The 20,688-nt window shown below is 51.0% G+C and overlaps 2 protein-coding genes across 2 annotated transcripts in view; one reads left to right on the top strand and one right to left on the bottom strand.

Annotated features, from left to right (window-relative positions):
* The window catches only part of Zswim7 (zinc finger SWIM-type containing 7), a 30,414-nt gene extending 15,837 nt beyond the window's left edge, over positions 1-14,577 (top strand). Inside the window, exons 6-7 of the transcript XR_006075423.2 lie at positions 4,951-5,038; positions 13,922-14,577. The gene's annotated coding sequence lies outside the window, so the exon portion shown is untranslated. The remainder of the gene's footprint in view (positions 1-4,950; positions 5,039-13,921) is intronic.
* Positions 1,097-20,275, bottom strand: Adora2b (adenosine A2b receptor). Its single transcript, XM_006973559.4, has 2 exons — positions 19,776-20,275; positions 1,097-2,140 (listed from the first exon to the last, which is right to left on the bottom strand). Exons 1-2 carry the CDS (start codon positions 20,108-20,110, stop codon positions 1,477-1,479), a joined length of 999 nt encoding a protein of 332 aa, XP_006973621.1. The 5' UTR covers positions 20,111-20,275; the 3' UTR covers positions 1,097-1,476.
* Positions 20,276-20,688: the final 413 nt, after the last annotated feature.

Below are 20,688 nucleotides of genomic sequence, written 5' to 3'. Positions count from 1 at the left end.
TGCTCTTCCAAAGGACCTGGGTTCAATTCCCAGCACCCACATGGAAGTTCACAACTGTCTGTAACTCCCATTCCAGGAGGTCTGACACCTTCACACCAATGCACATAAAACAAAGTTAAATAAATTATTAAAAAAGGAAAAAAAAAAAAAGAGGTAAAGCCACGACAGCCAAGATGCCAGAGGGTCGGGAATTCCCTGTCTCTCTAAATTCTCACCTTTTAGGACCTGAAGAAGTAGACAGATGGAATAGGTGACTTCACAGCCTAGAGACACCACTCCCTCACACACACCCCCCATGCACTGCTGTACCCCAAACACCAGCTGTTAGTGAACAGCTGCTGATAAAAAGCCAGAGACATGTTGCAGTGTTCTCTGGTTGGCTGAGCATTATGTTGAGTTATAGCAAAGAAAAATCAAGATTTCTTTGCTACTTGAGAGACGGCTCCATATGAGCCTCTTTTTTTTTTTTTTTTTTTTTTGGTTTTTCAAGACAGGGTTTTTCTGTGTAGCTTTGCACCTTTCCTGGAACTCACTCTGTAGACCAGGCTGGCCTCAAACTCACAGAGATCCACCTGCCTCTGCCTCCCGAGTGCTGGGATTAAAGGCATGCATCACCACCGCCCGGCCCATATGAGCCTCTTTAAGCGGCCTTCACGGTAAGGTGCAGACAGTATATTTATTAAGTACAGCAAGCCAGTGCAGCACCGTGACCGTGCTTTCTACAGTTGTATTTCACTGACTATAATAGACAGATGTTTTCACTGACTATAATAGACAGATGTTTTTGCTTAGTAAAATTTTCACACTGTGGGCGCCAATAAATTTGAACTTGGGAGAGAAGCAACCCCAGTACCTAGGTCTAGAGCAGGATTCCAGTCCAGGAGGGACCCCATTTCTCCAGTTTCCACCTCTAGTGTTTTGTGTACATGGAAAATACTGAACTTAAATTTTTTTTTTTAATTACAATTCTACTTCAAAACTTAGGAGAATATCATTCCCTAAGTTAATACATAAATACCTGAATTATACTTTAGTTTTCTGGGTTGCTGTCCTGGGAACAAGTATACATTAGTATATAAACTTTAGTATAGCCAACTTTTTGTCCCATTGCTATAAGTGAAAAATACTTTTATTTAATAGTTCACAATGTTTCACAGTAAGGTAAGCTTCAGTCATTTTTCTACCATGAATGAGGCAGATTCTTAGAAATAAAAATGTCTTTGGGAATCAATTCAGACCACTGCCATCACCCACACAGCAGAGCAGCTGAGTAGATCCACACATGTATTTGTTAACCTTGGAGGCTACCGATTGCATATGCATCTTAGCTAGACTTGGGTAACTCCAGGTAAGTACTCAGAAGAAGCAACTCATCTGCTTGGGAGGTGGAGCTGTCTTTCACAGTGAGAACCAGCCAGTTGTGTTGAGTCCCGTTGTTTATTTTAAGCCTTCTTCTCCAAAAGGCCAGAGCCTGGGTCATAAGCCCAGACTAAGAGCAGACTGTGCCCCGGCCTGCCCACTCCCACCTTTGGTATCTGTCTGGCAGAGAACGTAACTGGAGATGATTCTGTGGAAAGTGTGGCGGAAGTCTCGGTTCCTGTAGGCATATACAATGGGATTGACAACTGAGTTGGCATGTGACAGGAGGATGGCAACATTCATCATCCACTTGGGCTTAGCGCTGGCAAGAGCTGGATGGAAAAGAGTAACACAGTTGATGGCATGCACTGGCAGCCAGCACAGCGCGAAAATGCCTACAATCATAGCCAGTGACTTGGCGGCATGGATCTCTCGCTGCAGAGTGGTCCTGGAGTGGTCCATCGGTTCCATGCGCTGAAGCTGCTCACAGGCCACCATGAAGATTTTGATGTAGATCACCAACATTATGAGCAGTGGAGGAAGGACACACCCGAAGAAATTGAAATACACCATGTAGCTCATGGGGACCACATTCTCAAAGAGACACCTCACAGGACAGCAGCTCTTATTCATGGTTCCATCTCCAAGTTCTGTGCAGTTGCTGGTGACACTGTCTTTACTATTCCAACCCAGGAACGGAGTCAATCCAATGCCAAAGGCAAGGACCCAGAGGACAGCAATGATCCCTCTTGCTCGGGTCCCAGTGACCAAACTTTTATACCTGTTCAAGAGAATATCATCGTTATTGGTCATGTTACAGTATTCCTTAACCAGAGCCCAAAGGTCTGCCTTGCTGGTGTCCCATGGCCCTTCAGCTTTCCCAGCCTTGAAGGTTCGCCCTCGGGGGCACCATGGCCGTCACTTAGCAGAGAGTCAGGAGCAGGTGTGGGCAGCTTTGCTGCAACAGCACAGTAAGACTGTCATTCTCAGCCAGACACAGCACATACCTTTATCCCCGCACTCGGGAGGCAGGGGCAGGCGGATCTCTGTGAGTTCGAGGCCAGCCTGGGCTACAGAGTGAGTTCCAGGAAAGGCGCAAAGCTACACAGAGAAACCCTGTCCTGAAAAAACAAAACAAAAAAACAACAAAAATCCTCATTCTTGACCCAGTACTTGTTTCTTTTTAGTGATGGACAGCCAGTGACAAAGGTCCAGATGTTTCTCTGTGTAGCTTTGCGCCTTTCCTGGAACTCACTTGGTAGCCCAGGCTGGCCTCGAACTCACAGAGATCCGCCTGGCTCTGCCTCCCGAGTGCTGGGATTAAAGGTGTGTGCCACCACCACCCGGCCGGTCCAGATGTCTTAGAGGCCCTTTTTAATAGGCTCAGTACTGGCTAATTTAGGTTTCTGTAAGGTGCTCTTCGAGCAGTTGAGATACATCAGTGAACAGACATGTCCATGCTCTAATGTTAAAGGACCGACATCATAAGGGGAGATGTAACAAACAGTGAGGAGACTCACAAGCTGACAACGTTAACAAGGGTCCAAGGAGCCCCCTGCACTCAGGTCCTTTGGACTCAGGATCTGTGGCTTTGGACAACAGTCACTTCTCTCAACACCAGAAGTTTGCTTTAGACCTGGTTGTGATGGGTGCACACTGATGGTCCTCCAATCAGGAGGCTGAGGCCACAAGGCAAAATCTTACCCACAAAAGGAAAATGCCTTCTGCTGACTTCTCTGCAGACTAGAACAGCAGCTCTGCTAATGGTTCATCTGGAGAGAGCCACTGGCACGAGAGTGGCTGAGACTTGGGGCACCAACAGTAATAGCTGGTCCTTAGTCTGTTAGGTATATTTCCCCTCAACTAGAATGACATCCACTAAGGACAGACCATATCTTGTTGAATTGGTATCCCAGGACCTAGTATGGTGCCCAGCATATAGTCAGTCCTTTTGTTTGTTTTTTGTTTGTCTTAGTTTGGTGTTGGTTTTTCGAGACAGGGTTTCTCTGTGTAGCCCTGGCTGTCCTGGAACTCACTCTGTGACCATGCTGACCCCAAGTTCAGAATTCCACTTGTCTCTGCCTCCCAAGTTCTGGGATTAAAGGTGTGCGCCTCCACAGTCCAGCCATAGTCAGTTCTAAAGCACAGCCATTATGAAAACACCCCCATGCACTACCTGCTAGCAGTAGCTCTGCAGCACCTGTGTTCTAGAACACTCGATGCTGTGGCCCGAGCAGGCAGGACAAGTACAGTCTGCAGACGAAGCCAACTGAGACCTGCTTCATGCATGACAGCTCGTCTCTGCAGCCTCCTCTCAGCCGTGGGCAGCTCAGTTGCTGGGCCTTTACTGCAGGGTGGCCTGCTGAGCTCAGCCGCTCGCTGCATTTTTCTTGGCCAGTGATGAAACCTTTTTAAAAATGTTTCTCCTTGCCAGCGCCTCACCAGCCATGTCAACAGCACAACTAGTCTCTGCAGGGTAACAGAATGCCTCCACAAAGCTAGGCACTCTGGATCCTGTCCGTGAGGAAGCCTGCCTGTACCACAGCTCTGCCCTTGACTCAGCCATGTTAATTTAGTTCAGCTGAACACAGGCCAGCCTTGCAAGGTGCACTGACTATGTGAGGTAAGCACATCCTAGCACTTCCATTCTCTGGTCAGTGACTGGTCAGGTACAAACAAGGAGAGCCTCGGTACAGGACATCATGGAAGACCTTGCAGTGGAAGCTTATGGATGAGAGGGAGGAGAAAGCCGAACAGTGAGAAGATTCCAGGCAAATGGCACTCACCTGGGCTTTCAGACAGTGCCAGCTTACGGGCGAGGGGCCGTGGAAGACTTGCAAGTAGTGGTACTGTTCATGTTGCAGTAAGCACCTGGCCACAGCAACTGCGTTTTAGGAGTGCAAAAGGAGACAGAGAGCAGCTAGAAAACTATTTCAAAATTCAAGAAAACTCTACAGCTCTGGGTCCAGGATTTCAGCCCAGATGATGCAACGGATACTGGAAAAAGAACCAACAGGCCTTGAAGATGGATTAGATGGAAGATGGTGAAGAATCAGGGATGATGCATGGTTTTCAGGGGTTTTCCCCAGTATCCTAACATTCACTGAAACATGATTAAGGGCTAGAAGTGCAGAGATGAAGGTCATGGGAAGAGGATGTTAGTTAACTGATGACGGTGATCTAGAGAGAAGCTGCAGAAGGAACGGGCAGGCTGCGGGGTGTGGCAGCATGCCTGCAATCCTAGCTCTTGGAAGGTGGGGCAGGAAGATCAGGAGTTCGAGGCTATCCCCAGCCTCCCTCCCCCAAAAGAAAGAAAGGCTGAGGAAGCAGAAGGATGCAGGGCCTGTGTGAAGGGATGCTGCCTGAGTCGTGGCAGAAGAAAGGGCAAAAAGGCTGGTTTAAGAACAAAGCCTGGGTGGTGGTCACATGGGGCTGTATCTTCTTGAGAACTGTCACTTCACAAAGCTGAGGAAGGGAGAGGCAGCTAGGACACAGGACTTGTCACCTCAGGGAGAGATGAGGAGAGCTTGCCAGGCAAACAGTAAAGTGGCTTTTGGATCTTAATGGTGGTACCACTTCGTATTTGACAAGGCGCAGGCTGGGACCACGGAAGTGGGAGCTGAGAAGGAAGGAGAGGAACTCTGAGGAAGTGAAGGACAGACTGGAACACTCGAGCTGGGTGAGTGAGTCGTCAAGTGTCTAAGAACGACAGACCCAGGGAGCCAGAGTATGACAGACACCGGATTTGGGACAAGTGTCTGCATACTCCCCTCCAAACAAATCCCAGTAGCAGTGCGCAAGCCCCTCCCTTCTCTTTGGGCACACTGACCCTGAAACTCACATACCCCACTAACCAAGTCTCGTGGGGAGGGGCTGTCACTATGAAAAACAAGGCTCGGGGCTTAAACTATTTGCCCACTGCCACTAGATCGCATCAACACAAAGCCCATGGGATTGATGGCCAACATTGCCCAAAGTGGTTATTTTCTGTCTAGGACCCCAGCCCTCCCATGCTCCTATCACGAATCCCAGTTCCCCTTCTTCTGTCGCCCAGCCATGCATCAGCCATGCATCAGTTTCCTCCCCCAGGCACAAGAGCTGCTTGCCAAGTCCTGGAGCCTCTGTTCTGCAAGCAGCAGCCAGGAATCAGGAGGATCAGGACTTGAAGGGCCTCCACCACTCTCTAGGGCGGTGGTTCTCAACCTGTAAGTTGTGACCCCCAAGGCTGAATGACCCTTTCACAGAGGTCACCTAAGACTACTGGAAAACAGATATTTATGCTGCAATTCATAACAGTAGCAAAATTACAGCTATGATGTAGCAATGAAAAGAACTTTATGGTTGGGGTCCCCACCACATGAGGAACTGTATTAAAGGGTCGCAGCCATAGGAAGGTTGGGAACCACTGCCTTAGGGCAAGAGAGCTGCAGCCTCTTCACTTAGAGGCACAACCAGCCCCATGACAGCAAACCTCAGCCTTCACAGACATGCACCTGGACCTAAGTGCAGGGAAGAGAAAAGGCAGGTGTCCCTGTGCTGGATGGACACTGGAAGGGCTGACCCCTGGGGACCCTAACACCTCAAAGTTTCGGTCCCCTCTGTTTGTGTTCCGTTCTCTCCCCAGCCCCCATTATTTGCAGCAGGAGCTACACTTGGTTCCCTGTGCACAAAGGGTCCTTAGAAAATCCTTGAGTACGTGTTTGTGGCCATGTTCACAAAATATTCCCGAGAGGCCACATCCTTCCATTCCCTGGTCCTGTGCCAATCTGTGTTCTGCCATGGAGGGCACCAAACGCGGTGGTGAGACCAGGACGCCTACCCCAAGAACATGACAGACGGGGGACAGGCAGTGAGGAGTAAATGCAGGCAGCCTCATTCCAATCAAGGCAGGAACAAGTCCAGCCTGTGTAGTCCACATTAAAGGGATGTCCTGGGAAAGCAGACTCTGGCAAATGGTTGTAACTGTGTCCAGATCCTCCTTATAAAGCTCATTAGCTAAGGGGATTGGAGACACAGTCACACAGAAGACTCAACAATAAGCAGTGTGACTGCTGATTACATAAGGAAGGGACCGAGGGACTGGCCAAGGGCTGGGTAACAAGTGCTGACCTACCAGAACAGGGTTCTGCAGCTCAAACCAGACCACCTTCCAGCTCTCAGGAGGCCTCCTGTTCCGAGGCCCTGGACAGTGACATAGTCTGGCCAGTGCAGCCTGAGCCCTCTCCTAAACTGTGGCTCTGGACCCCACCTCCCAGCTGCAGCTGTTATTTACACCACAGACTTACAGGGCCGGGGAGCTAGGATGGGACTCAGCAGGCACCTACATAAATGGGGCCCCATGTTCCATCCCGAGCCCTGACACAGAGCACTTCCTAAATGCACACTGCTAAGTGAATACATGCTGAGACCATCACTGCTTCTGAGCTGTTGAGGGCTCGCTCTTCATAGTCTTGCCCACAAGCGCCACTCTCCAGTAAATAACAGACATTTCTGTTGGAAGACAGTAAATAGCTTTTTGTTTTTTGAGACAGAATTTCATTTTGTCCAGGCTGTCCTGGAATTCTCAGGTCAGCCTCAAACCTAGGGTTTGTTTGTTTGTTTGTTTGTTTGTTTGTTTTTTGGAGGTTTGTTGTTGGTTGGTTGGTTGGTTTTTTTGTTTTTTTGCCTCAACCTCCTGAATGCATGCTGGAAATAAGATGTGTGCCATCAAGCTTGCTGCTAAGTACATACATACTTAGAAAGCTTCCGTTCTCTTAATCTACACACACACACAAACAGGACAGAGGTGAAAAATGGGTTAGGGCATACCACTCAGACCACAATTTTGTAGCCAGAGTACTCTCAAAACTATTAGGGCCAACTGTGCCCATAGTCCAGCGGGCCTAGCAGCTGCCAGAGTACATATTTTAAAAACATCAAAAGGTTGACTGGGGATCCCAGCCAAACATTTATCAGAGAGATATGGTACATCTGGAAGAGGAGCTCAGAACCAGGGCACTGTAGCTGTGCTGGGCATGGAAGCGGGCTGGGGTGTACAAGGTGGGGTGCAGCTTTCCAAGGAAGGGGTGCCAGGCACAAGCAATTTGTATCCTCATCATCCCTGAAAGCCCACTGGGCCCCTCCTGCAGGCATTCAAGCCTTTTCCTTTCCTGTGGAAAAGTGTACCCCCACACACCCCCGTCCCCCGCTCTGCCCAGGCATAGTCATGTACGGAGCAAACATCCTGCTCCCACTCACCGTCACCAATGAATTAATTTACAGGACAGGGGTTTACATGGAAGCAGAGAAAGTCACACTGAAGTACACCACTGTGTTCCTTGGCACCCCGGTATTGCCCAGATCACCACCCCCCAGGTACCCACATGTCACTGGACATTCTCTGTCCCTCCCAACTGAACAGGCTCCTCAACAGTAGAGACGAGCCTGTTCCCTATTCCATCCACAGCCAGCACTGTACCCAGAAACAAATGCCAAAGAACCTGGCTTATAAAAAGAGACCGGAACACCACCATCTTGACCACATAAGTGGACTTGACATCCACTTGTAGCTGCACTTGGGGTCTGTGACAAGGGGGTAAATGGTAACTTACATTGATTAAGAACAACTCTTTTCTGAAACCAGAGACTGCTGGTGTGTGTGTGTGTGTGTGTGTGTGTGTGTGTGTGTGTGTGTGTGTGTTATACACATACATAGAGCATACATACATATCTGTGTGTTGTGTTGTTTTGGTTTTTTGGGGTTTTGTTTTTTGTTTTTTTGTCAACTTGACACAAGCTAGAGTCATCTGGAAAGAGGAAACCTCAATTGAGAAAATGCCTCCAACATATTGGCCTGTAGGCAAGTCTGTGGGGCGTTTTCTTGATCAACGATAGATATGGGAGGGTCAGACCAATGTGGATGGTGCCACCCCTAGGTAGGTGGTCCTGGGTATATAAGAAAGCAAGGCTGAGCAAGCCAGTAAGCAGTGTTCCTCCATGGTCTCTGCTTCAGTTCCTGCCTCCAGGTCCTCTCCTGGCTTCCCTCAGTGATGGGCTGTATATAGGCTGGGAGATGACTAAACCTTTTCCTGGCTATACAGAGAAACCCTGTCTGGAAAAAATAAAAGAAAGAAAGAAAATGAAAGGAAAGGAAAAGAAAGGAAAGAAGGAGGAAAAGGAAGGGAGGGAGGGAGGGAGGGAGGGAGGGAGGAAGGAGACAGAAGGAAACCCTTTCCTCCTCGGGTTGGTTTGGGCCACAGTTCTTGTTCCAGCAATAGAAAGCAAACTAAGACAACTGGCATATTTGAGGTGAGCAACATCTGAACATCTGTGCCTGGAGGGAAGGCTGATGTCTGTAGATGGAGTTTCTCTGTCTCAGTAGCCACTCCCAAATAACCACTCAGAGTTATTATTAATTATAAATGCTCAGTCAATGGCTCAGGCTTGTTACTAGCTCACTCTTACATTTTAAATTAACCCATATTTCTTATCTACCCTCTGCCATGTGGTGGTGCCTTCTTTCAACACAGCACGTTCATCTTGCTTCCCTCTGCATCTCCCAGGACTCTGCCCTTCTTCTTCCCAGCATTCTCTCTGCCCTGAAAATCCTGCCTAGCTATTGGCCAATCAGCTCTTTATTAAAAATGAGAGCAAAACATTTTCACAGTGTATAGAAAGATTATTTCACAGTAGATATCACCCAGGAGCCTGCGTCTGAAAAGAGAGGTCCCAGATAAAGCCACACGGTCAACCGGAAGACCTGGACAGTAAAGAGCCCGAAGCTAGAGATGGACCCAGATCCAGTTAATGAGCCAGGCTAGATTGCTAATGACTTCTGGAAATGCCAAAGAGAGGAGAGACTCAGTTTCCTGGAACAGCATCAGTCAGTCCCCATCACTCAATTCCCTCAGCTTCTCCCATAAACCTCTCAGGACATTCCATATAGAATCCTGAGCTACTGGCAACAAGCCAGTCCACCCACAGACTAGCCGACAGCTTAACAAGCTACAAACAGCAAAGAAAGTAGCTGCAGAGTTGCAGAGAGAGGCCAAGAAACCCTGGGGACTCACAGGAGACGGTCACTGTAGGAGACACAGTGAGGAAGAATCGGCAGGGAAGTGGTGTGACATTCCAGCAGGGAACACATGCGCAGAGGCCTCAGCACGTTAAGTTCCAAGAGGTGAGGGGTCCTGGAAGCCAGGGCAGAAACACAGGGAGGGGCATGGGAGACAGAGCGCTGAGCAGACACAAGGCTCCAGGGCAGAGTGAGCAGGGCCAGATTCAGCTACGGTGTGGAAATCCACAGTGCAAACAGATGTCATCTGCAGAGAGTCACTTTGGGAAGTCTGTGGCTGGTGGGCCTGAAGATGCAAACCAAAGAAGGGACATTGGCAGATACAAGGAAGGGGTGTCGAGCAAGAACCTCCATATGGTAGGAGACAGGGCAGTGCTGGGCTCCAACAAGCAGGAGGGGCTGCACCCCAACAGTGAAGGACCAGTGCGCACCAACTTCTCCACGGTTCACACCCAACTATACTTCCTAGCCTGCAGATCCAACCTAGGCCTGCAGATCCAACCTAGGCCTGGAACACACCTGGGCCACGAGCTCCCCAACACTTCCGCCTACCCCCTAATTTTCAGAGCAGACCACACTGGTGCCCAGAAACCTGGGAGTTGGCCCGGGCTTACTCCGACCACCACCATCTGCCCATGTCACCAAGCCCCTTTGAACCCGTCTCCTGGATTCCCATCTTCAGCTACAGGCACACCACTTAACATTGCCCACTAGATCTACCAGTCCTTCTAAATGGCTCCCCAATCTACGGTGACAGCGCCACATTCCCATTCTGCCTACTGCCAACCTGGGTCACTAACTGGATCTGGGTCCATCTCTGGCTTCAGGCTCTTTACTGTCCAGGTCTCCTGGTTGGCTTAACTTGGGACCTCCCTTTTCAAACTGTCAGGCTCCTGGGTAATGTCAGGCAGACAGCAGCCTTCCCTCCAGGTACAAACGTTCAGATGTCACTTATCTCAAATAGGCCATCTCCATGGCCTCTGCCACAATCACACTTCCTTTCTTCCTTGCCTGGATGACACCTGGCTTTCCTACATAATCTTGTCCCTTCCAGTCCATCCAGCTGTCCATCAGAGTGGCTTTAAAATGAAGATCTATCATCACGAAATTCCTGATTTAAATTCTACACTTGAGGGGCTGGAGAGATGACTCAGCAGTTGAGAGCACTGACTGCTTCTGCAGAGGACCCAGGTTCGATTCCCAGCACCCACATGGAAGCTCACAATCTCAGTCCTAGGGGATCCAACAACCTCTCCTAGAGTTGGCAGGCATCAGGCACGCACGCAGTGCACAGACATGCATGCAGACAAAGCACACATACACATAAAATTAAAATAAAATAGTTTTAAAAATTAAAAAAAAAATCTCCATTTCAACCAGCTATGGTAGTGCAGATCTGTAATCCCGGCACTGGAAGGCAGCGCCACTGGTTGGGTGCTTACCCAGCATCATGAAGCCCAACACCTCATAAAGCAGGAGTGGTGTCACGCACATGTAACTCCTGCACTCAGGAGCAGGAGGAAGAAGTGAAAGGTGAGCCCAGGCTAGCCTGCACTGTAAGACACTGTCTCTAAAGAAATCAGTAACTAATTCCACATTGGCGTGTGTGTCTCACCTAGTTATCTCATCTCACAAAATCACAGTGAGCTGACAGGAAAGACACAAAAGAAAACTCATAATCATATTGAAACCAGAGTGGAGGGTATCAGAAAACGAGGAGCTTTGGTGAGTGTCTACAGAAAGGAGGCAGGCAGGTCATCATGGTGGACGTGGAATCCTCAATTAGAAATGCAAATGGTGGGGGTGGGAGGCTCCAGCTTAATCACCAGCAGGGATTGGAAAAGCATTTAGGGACAGAAGCCAAGAGTGACAGCCTGTGCACCCACTTCCTGGGCTGCCTGGTCTCCTAGGTGCTGTGGCCTCTGCCCCTTCATTCTCTCCCTACCCTGCCTGGAGCTGGAGATCCAGTTGATGGAGGATGGGGTGGAAACATTTTGACTATGTCCTCTCTTCCATGTGAAAGAATCCAAACCCACCGAATCCAAAAACCTTTCTAAAAGCAAATTCCAGGCGAGCATAGCGGCATATGTGTAAAGCGCAGCCACTTGGGAGGTGGGGACAAGGGGATCGGGAGTTCGAGGACAGCCTGGGCTATGTGAGCCATCCTATTTCAAAATAAATAAATCAAGGAAAATTCCAAAAATGTAACTTTATGAGAAGGTGTCAGGTTTGTTAGCAAGCCTAGTGACCTGAGTTCAGGCTGTGGGATCCATGTGGTAGAAGAGAACCAACTCCTGCAAGTTGACCTTGACCCTCCATGTGCACACACACAAATAAGTACATGTAAAACAAGATGGTGGCGCACCACCGAGGGCCAGTGGGAGCCGGTAGGAGGAAGTCCAGTGACAAAATGGATCTGGAGGGCTGCCCCAGGCGAAGGGCTGGCGCTGGTCAAAGAAGGGAGTGTGTTTGCTCTCCTTTCAGGGCCCTTCTGGGTGTTGACTTCTGTGCCACCCTCAACACACACACACACACACACACACACACACACACACACACCTCCTAGGTCCGTTAGTGACCCACCAGAGCCTTTAGGACGAGATGATCTGAGCCCCCAAGAAGCCTCCAGGCCCTCTGACCTGCCCGCTCCACCCCTACTGCTCTGCCTGCCCAGCCCCACCCCCTGTGCCTAATGCAAGCACCGGGACTCACCCTCTGCTCCTTTGCGTAGGCTCCACGCACAGCCCAATGCCCTCCCTTCCCATGAGCCCCCCACACACACCTCAAGCATGAAGCCTCTAGAGAAGGATTACACCCCTTCAGCCAAACTGTTCTCAACTTTGACTCTGTCTGAAGAGGCGCACTTGTTAGCTGTCATTGAGACTTGCAGCCACTGACAGGGTCTCCAGCCTGTTAGCCCGAGACAAGAGTGGATCATGGCAACGCCGTTAAGGGAGAGCGAACACACTCCAGTCGATTCCTGAAGGCTGGGCATGAGTTGGAAGTAGTAGGAAAGGCTGGCCCATAGACCCCTGAACTGAAGAAAGAGGAAGGAAGGGTATGATCCCTACAGCCCTTCAGCTGCTGCTGGAGTTCTGAGTGCAAGCATGCTCGGACCAATGCAGCTTCCTTTTTTGAGTCATATTTCTCTTCAGCTCTCACCCAACCTCTCCGTTGCAAGCAACACTTGAGGGCCCACGTCGCAATCTGCTGGTACCCTGTTCATCTGCCATCAAGGAGTGTTCTTACAGAACCCCAGTGGTGGTGGTGGTGTTTTTATTCTTTTGCTGTTTGGCTCTTTTGGGGGGTTCACCACCCAGCTCTCAATAAATCACACATGGAGGCTTATTCTTAATTATAAATGCCTGGCCTTAGCTTGTTTCTTGCCAGCTTTTCTTAACTTTAAATTATCCCATCTACCTTTTGCCTCTGGGCTTTTTCCTTTTCTTACTTCTATATATCTTATTTCCACTCTTACTCTGTGGCTGGCCCCTGATGTCCTCCTCCTTGATCCCTCTTGCTCTTCTTTTCTCCCAGGTTTCTCCTTCTATTTATTCCATCTGCCTGCCAGCCCCGCCTATCCTTTCTCCTGCCTTGCTATTGGCCATTTAGCTCTTTATTAGGCCATCAGGTGTTTTAGACAAAGTAACACAGCTTCACAGAGTTAAACAAATGCAACATAAACAAAAGTAACACACCTTAAAATAATATTCTGCAACACTGGATGTCTGGCTTCTTTCCCTGTGGCTATCTTCATGCTCTTTGGGGCTCCCAGGAAAGCAGGCTCATGCAGCCCAGATGTTCTGTGTGATGCCAGGCTAGACAACTCTGGGCCTCATCTTTGAAGTGCCTGCCCCGCAGAGTTCTCAAGACTAGCCAGGAGGAGGCATATAAGGTGTAAACCCACCCATATATAGAAAGGGCTTTAATAAAGTGTGGCTGCTGTTCACAAATGGAAAACTCCAGTGTACAAGATGACTGAGGGCGTGTGTTGAACACCTCTGGGCGGGGCACACTCATACTGTCACAGGCCAGATAGAAGAGACACTGAGACAGTCCTGCCAGTGACTGTGAGTTAGGACCCGCAAGGCTGCAGACCTGGTGCATGTGGAAGGAATGCAGACTGTCTTGAGAAAATGTTGTTTCCTTTGTCCTTTTGGGGTTCTCTACAGGAACAGAACTTTTAGAATGAACACACACACATAGAGGGTTATTTATACATATATAAATATCATATATATGTGGTCAAGAATCGAGTAGTTCGGTTCACGAGGCTGGATGTCTCAGCTGGTCTTCAGCATTTGCTGGAATCCTCAAGAAGTAGGCTCTAATGCCAGTGAAGGAATGGACTTGCCAGCGAGAGCAAGCAGGCAAAGAGAGCGAGCTTCCTTCTTCCATGTCCTTTATATAGGCTGCCAGCAGAAAGTGTGGCTAGATTAAAGGTGGATCTTCCCACCTCAAATGATTTAATTAAGAGAAAGTCCCTCGCTCTTTCTCTTTTGGTCCCAGGCACTTTGGGAGCTGCCGGTTACCATTCAGACATGGCCAAGTCCAACAACCACGCCACACACAACCAGTCCTGAGAACGGCACAGAAGCGGCACTAAGAAACCCCGGTCACAAAGATGACGCGAACCTCTGGGGAACAGACGTTTTGCCAAGAAGCCAAGAAAGGCCTGAGGAAGACGCAGGCCAGCGATGTGAAGGCAGTGGGTGAAGGCAGTGGGTGAAGAAGGCAGTGGGTGAAGGCAGTGGGTGCGTGCAGAGGCCGTCAGAGCCCCTGTGAAGCCCAAGGCAGCTAAGCCCAAGCTGCCAACGGGCCCAGGCTGCGAGCTCAGCCGTCTTGCTTTCTTCGCTCACCCCGAGCTGGGGAAGTGGATTAGAAGCTGCATGGCCAAGGGTCACAGGCTCTGCCAACCAAAGCCCAAGGTTCAAATCAAGGCAGAGGCCTCCGCTCCAGCTCAGGCCCAGGCCCAAGCCTCAGCTGCAGCTCAGGCTCCCAAAGGTGCCCAGGCCCCTGTGAAGGCCCCATAGAAAAGGTTTCTCTCTGCCAATGTGAAGACAAATGGACTGGTATGACACACCTACACACTGTTTGCAGATGATCAGTGGCCTATGTTGTTTTTACAAATAAACTTGAGGCAAGATCTATTTAAAAAAAATAATAAAATAAAGAAGGAAAGGAAGGAAGGAAGAAGAAAAAGTCCCTTGCTGGGTGGCAGTGGCGCATGCCTTTGGGAGGCAGAGGCAGGGGAATCTCTGTGAATTCCAAGCCAGCTTGATCTACAGAGTTCCAGGACAGTCAGGGCTGCACAGAGAAACCCTGTCTCTAAAAACGGGGGGTGGGGGAGGGAGGAAGAGAAGAGGAAAGGAGAGGAGAGGAGAGAAAAAAGTCCCTCACAGGTGTACCCAGCTGCCTGAGTTTTAATTAATTCCAGATGTAGTCAGGTTGACAACCAAGAATAGCCATCACAGCCTCCCACCAGTTCATTCTCCAGACAGCCACAGGCGGCACCCGTGCTTTTCAGAACAGGATGTAGATGGTGGTTTAAGGTGCAAAACCATTTCCTGGCATGGCTGCCCCTGGGCCATGGTCCTTCCAGACAAGCTCAGTGGCTACAGGCTGTGGCATTTTGGGTGCAGCTCTGCACCCCACTCCATTCAAGGGGGAAGAGAGCCTGTGATGGGCAGAAGGACCGGTCTCCTCTCACCCCTCAGGGGAAACTGAACAGCTGGAGTGCCTGTCAACCTCCCCTCCATCACCCCACGCCTGGACATTGCCATGCGCTCCTGCTGGCTGGCTGGTTACTTCAGGCCTGACTTCTCTCGCAGCCTGAGGACAGGAGTTTCCGGTGTCCTCCTGAGTGTGTGACCTCCGTTCCAGCCTGGTTTTAAGATAGACTTGAGGAAGTCCCCTACCCGATCCCACCTGCTGCCTGCCATGTTGGCCATGATCCTGTCAGCAACAGAGCCATGAGATCAGACAAGAGCCGACGGTGGTCCTTGCTGCTGGGTTTAAGGTGGGTGCTCCAGGCCTGGAGATGGAGCAAAGCCCCCTGGGTACTAACAACGGAGGATAAACAAGACAAAGCAACACCCATTTCTGGGTAACTCTGGGCCAGCACCTAAAGCCGGAGCCAGGACCTGCAGGCCACACCCCAGAATCTGTAGCTGCCTGCCCTCAGCCAGTGGCACCTGCTGCTGGCCTAGCTTTCCCACCATCCCCAGGCCCTGTACCACCCTATCCGTGCGCAGGCCTGTGAGGGATCTCTGACGACACAGGTTCCTCCATTCAAGTGGATTGAAACAGCTGGGTACGGCGGTGAACTCCTGCAGTGCCCAGGGGTTCCAGAGCAGATGGACACGTTAGCCTTTGTTTCTAGAAACAGACGGGCTAGCTCTTCTCTCCTCTTACCAGAGGGCTCTGCCATCTCCGGCCCTCCTCCCCCTGCCTTTTTATTTCCCCCACTGTTCTTAGAACATACATTCCTACCTTCCAGACAGAACATGGTAAAACACACACACACACACACACACACACACACACAGTGTGTGTGGCAGAGAACAAAAGGAAGGACGCACATGGCCCTTTCATTATCCAGTAGACACATCTCCCTCCAAAACACTGTCCTTCAGCACCTCCAGAAAAACAATCGTGTCAGCTCTTCCAGAGAGTCAACCATGGTAAAAGGGGAAACTGAGTCCACTGAGTAAAGGAAGGAAGGCCCCCAGAGTGGCACAAAAGGGAACAGGATTAGGCTAGGCCAGGAGGAAGTACTCCTGTGGGCACCAGGCGGAAGCAGCCACAGGATGAAGTGAGAGCCAGGGGTTGCTATGGGCAGAGTCGTGGCTCACCTCCCACAGCCTCCAGCTTCCACCTCAGCTCTACTCTGCATATCCCCAGCACAGCCCATTTCAGAAGGTTCCCTGCATGGGAGTCTCCAGCAGTGCAGAAGGCAGGACCTGTCTGCCTGTGGACACTCCTCACTGTAAGGGCAAAGGGCACAGCCTAACGCAAGCAGTCTGTTCTTTTTCGAATGAGCACAAAAGGATCATGTTTATGCCTAACACCACCTGTAGGCTTTCTCAGGCTATATCACTCCTTCATGTTAGTGAGCATCAAGGCCCGTCCACGGGAGCCAGGGCTCCTAGAGCATGACACCATCAGAGCCATGGAGTCAAGGGTTTGTTTTGCTCAGGTAAGAGATGTGCTGATCTAAGCATTATGCCATGCTCACATACTCCGTTGTTAGTACCCTGGGCATCACCTGCTTGACTTCCTGAGAGAGACACACCACCTCCTAAACAGGATATTGAAGAAAAAAAACAAAAGGATTTGGTTTATTTTATTTTATTTTATATTTTTAAATGTGTGTGCCCAATTGTAGGTATCTGAAGAGGCCAGAAGAGGGTGTTGAATTCCCCAGAGCTAAAAGTACAGGTAGTTGTAAGCCAACCTGATGTGGGTTGATGGGAACTGAAATCTGGTCCTCTGGAAGAGCAGTATGTGATCTTAATCCCTCACCACTTTTTTTTTTTTTTTTTTTTGAGACAGGGTCTCCCACTGTATCTCAGGCTGGTTTGGGACTAGAACTCACTATGTAACCCCAAGCTAGCCTCAAACTGGTGATTATCTTCCTGCCTGGGGCTTCCTGAATGCCTAGCCTGGCTCCTTAGCAGGGTACTTCCGTCTTGATGCCCATCTGTAGCTCCATGGCCCCAAGGAGGGTCTCAGAACCAACTCAGTGTTTGGGGTAATTCAGACCCAGCCCGTGATAAACAAGAGAAGCCAAGTTTCAAAACCTGCCTGATATTTGGAGGGCTCTAACTTTTGATATACATAGCAGACCCAGGGTAGATATTAACATTGGAGACATTTATACACCCTACCTACCCCACAGACCCTGATTCAGCAAGACCCAATTGGGTCCTGTAATCTGCATTTTTTTTCCAAAGGTCTTGCTCTTGCCCAAATTAACCGTGAACTCCTGGGCTCCAGCAATTCCCCTGCCTCAGCCTTCCTGAGTAGTAGCTTCAACTACAGCCATGTTGCCACAGAGCTCAGCTCAAAGTAACCTACATTCCCTGTTCCCATAGGGTTGTGCTTTGAACTGCTGAGGGCAGGAGGTCCAACACACACACACACACACACACACACACACACACACCACTTCTCAGGGAAGGGTGAGAACTCGAACCCAGGATGCGTCTCAACCTCCCACAGTGCGAGCTGGGGTCGTAGCAGGTTAGATACTCCTATCTGCCTGGGTGTGGATGGGATACTGCTGTGCAGCTTTCCAGACTCCTGAGGACAGGCCCGCGTGTGTGCACAGTGGAAGCACATCTGGTCCTCACGCACTGGTCCCCCCCTCTTCACCCCCTACTCTTAGCAAATGCAAAGGAGAAGTAGAGAGCCTGTGATTCACATCTGTTTCCCCTTAAGACACCCACACCCACTTTCTTCAAGACCCGCCCAGCACAACCCAGGACAAGAACTAACAGATTTAAACATTAATGGAACTTCCTGCTCCGGTCACGTGGCACAAGAGATCCTTGGAGTGGGTCCTGGGTGAGCTGCCCTGTATTTGGGGCTCTGCCAGGGGCAAGCCCAAAGGGCTTCCCCTAGATAGACAACAAAAGCTGGGGACATGTGACTGCTCTGCTCTATGGGGGCGGAAAAAAAAAAAGTTCAAAAAGCCATCAAGTATGGGAGGTAAGAGACAAGAACAGACCCGCAAGAATGGAGAGAAGAGAAGGCTGTGTGGGTCCCTGGGCTACAGGACACCTGGTGGGATGTGTGAAGCCTCCTAGTCAGATGCCAAGGGCAGTGGGTGTGGAACACACACACACACACACACACACACACACACACACACACACACACAGAGGCAGGGGACCCAAGACATCTACCTACAGGGACCAGGCTCATCACATCTATTACAAGGGCTTGTGGGAACTTCCTGCTGATCAATTCCGCAAACACATTTCTCCTACAAACACCAGCTTACTGCAGACAAGACCCTCCTCTAGAAATAGCAAGAGGGTCTTCTTCACGTTTCTCAAATACTCGTGGGGTACTTGGCCCTATGAGACAGGTGGACGGCACGGGGAAGGCACAGTGCCAGCTCTGAGTTTGAGTCACGGCTCTGCCACGCATCCGCCACGCATCCAGCACGCAGCATCCTGAACCAGACCCTCATCTCCCTGGGCCACACCCCTCACCTTCAGGATGCAGGCAACAGCACCTGTCCTCTGGACAGGGTGAGGATTAAAACATGTACATTTAATTGGAGTTGCCTGTCCCAGTCAGAACTCAGTGGATTCTTCCCTTTCTCTTCCTACTCTCGGGACTTGGTTTCCTCATCTCAGTTCCAAATCTAAAGAGATCCAAAGCTCACCTCAGAAACGCTAAAGGGCCCAGGCACGCTAACAAGTATCAACAAACTCAACTTTAAATTTATTAGCTGCAACTAGGAGCCATGTTCCCTACTAACTGGCTCCCTACCCTGAATCCTGTTGTCTCCGTGTGGAAAATGGGAGAAAGTGGCTTAGGCATATTCATTCGGAGAAAGGGCCTCTTCGGGCAGCCGGGCACCGCAGCGGTATACAAATAAGGTTACACAATGGGCTAGAGACTCTAAGGCTGCTTGTTGGTGTTCAGTGAACCAGTAAGTACAGTAGCTCTTTAAAATGTCTGGGAGTAATCTGAGTCACTGCGGAGCTAGTAGGGACCAACGCTCCTAGAGTTCCCCACCAAAGTTAAGCGGCACCTTTTCCTTAGATCTGCCTAGCCGCCTCATTTCGAAGTAGGTACCTTCTAAAGCTGGGTCGTTAGTACCGTGTGCCTTACAACAGTACCAATTCCCAGCGTCCAAAGTTGCCTTGCTCTTAGTTGAAGTTTTTCCCGGCCCATTACGCACAGGACGGCGCTTGGCAGCTGCTCTGATCCCCGTGCGGGGCTAAGAGGGCTGGGAAGGTGCATCTTTCTTTCCTCACGAGGGTGGAGACGCAATCACCAAACCTTCCCGAGCTTGAGCTTTCTGAGCCTGTGGCGGGCACTTCCAAAGAGTCCCCAAGGGTGTCCTTATTTAGATCCCCTAAGCTGGGAGTGACTGGAGCATCCCTGACACCTAAGAGGCGCCCAGCCGGTGGCCTGTTCTGCCGCTCCAGGAGGGTCTCAACAACCCGCAGTGGAACATGCATCGAAGGAGGTGGTTGGCATCCTCCACGCCAGAACCTCTCCGAATGCCTAGTGTACTCCTAATCTGGCCCATCTGAGGTCCCAGAAGGTAGAACCGTGGGCCTGGACTGGGTGTCCCTCTGTAGAACTCTAAACCGGCCCGGGCTGGGAAGATTTGTCTCACCTGAGCGGGACGAGAATGGCCAGATACCTGTCGACTGCCACGGCCAAGAGACTGAAGATGGAGCTCTGTGTGAGCACCAGCACGAAGCTGGCGAGGAAGAGGCAGCTGTAGAAGTCCGTGCAGAAACCCAGGCTGATGGTGATGGCGAAGGGGATGGCGAAGAGTCCCACGGCCACGTCGGCCGCCGCCAGAGACACCAAGAAGTAGTTGGTGGGAGTCTGCAAAGCACTCGAGGCGCCCACCGCGGCGCACACCAGCACGTTGCCCGCCACCGCCAGAGCGGCGATGACCAGTTCCAGTGCCACGTACAGCGCGTCCTGCGTCTCCAGCTGCATGGCCGGGCCAGCCGGGCCCGGGGCTTGGTCTACCGGAGCTGCGCGGGTCGCAGGACAGTCACTACGGCGCCGCCAGGCATGGCCTCAGCGCCTAGACCGCGCGTCTGGAGCCGGGTCTAAGCCTCCTAGTCCGTGCGCTCCGGACGGGTGCGGGGGCGTGGCCTTCAGGGGCGTGGCCTTGCGGGGGTGGCGCCCCCTGGCCGCCTGCCAAGAGCCCGCCTTAGTCCCGCCCTTCTACCCGGATCGGCGCTCTAGCTGCTGGTTAGCTCCGGGAAGAACGAATTCCCTAAATTGCCCTCGGGCGGGGGCACACGGAAAACACACTTCAAGGCTTCTCCAACTCCCACCTTGGCGCGAGGTCCTAGCCTTTACCCAGTCCCGATCCCGAGCTGCGACTGGGCCCTGGGCCGACTGCCCTGCGGGGCCTGCAGACCCCGCCACACCCGAGCTGCCCCCCAGGTCCGGCCCGGGCTCCCTCTCGGCGCTGCACTCCCGGCGCGGCCGCTAGTCCACCGGTCCCCGAGGCCACCGCTGCCTGCCGGGGGTGCTCGCCTGCTCAGCCCTGCGCTCGCAAACTC

Source organism: Peromyscus maniculatus, chromosome 8 (genome assembly GCF_049852395.1).
Source record: "Peromyscus maniculatus bairdii isolate BWxNUB_F1_BW_parent chromosome 8, HU_Pman_BW_mat_3.1, whole genome shotgun sequence".
In the NCBI taxonomy this organism is placed as follows: Eukaryota; Metazoa; Chordata; class Mammalia; order Rodentia; family Cricetidae; genus Peromyscus; species Peromyscus maniculatus.
Note: the sequence above shows the minus strand (reverse complement) of the source record. Positions and strands in the feature narration are given on the sequence as shown.

Excerpts from the sequence above, each read along its gene's own strand:
- Adora2b (XM_006973559.4), bottom strand. The coding sequence starts at position 20,110 with ATGCAGCTGGAGACGCAGGACGCGCTGTACGTGGCACTGGAACTGGTC. Across the intron at positions 2,141-19,775 it reads GCCATTCTCGTCCCGCTCAG|GTATAAAAGTTTGGTCACTG; the intron begins GTGAGACAAATC and ends TCTCTTGAACAG.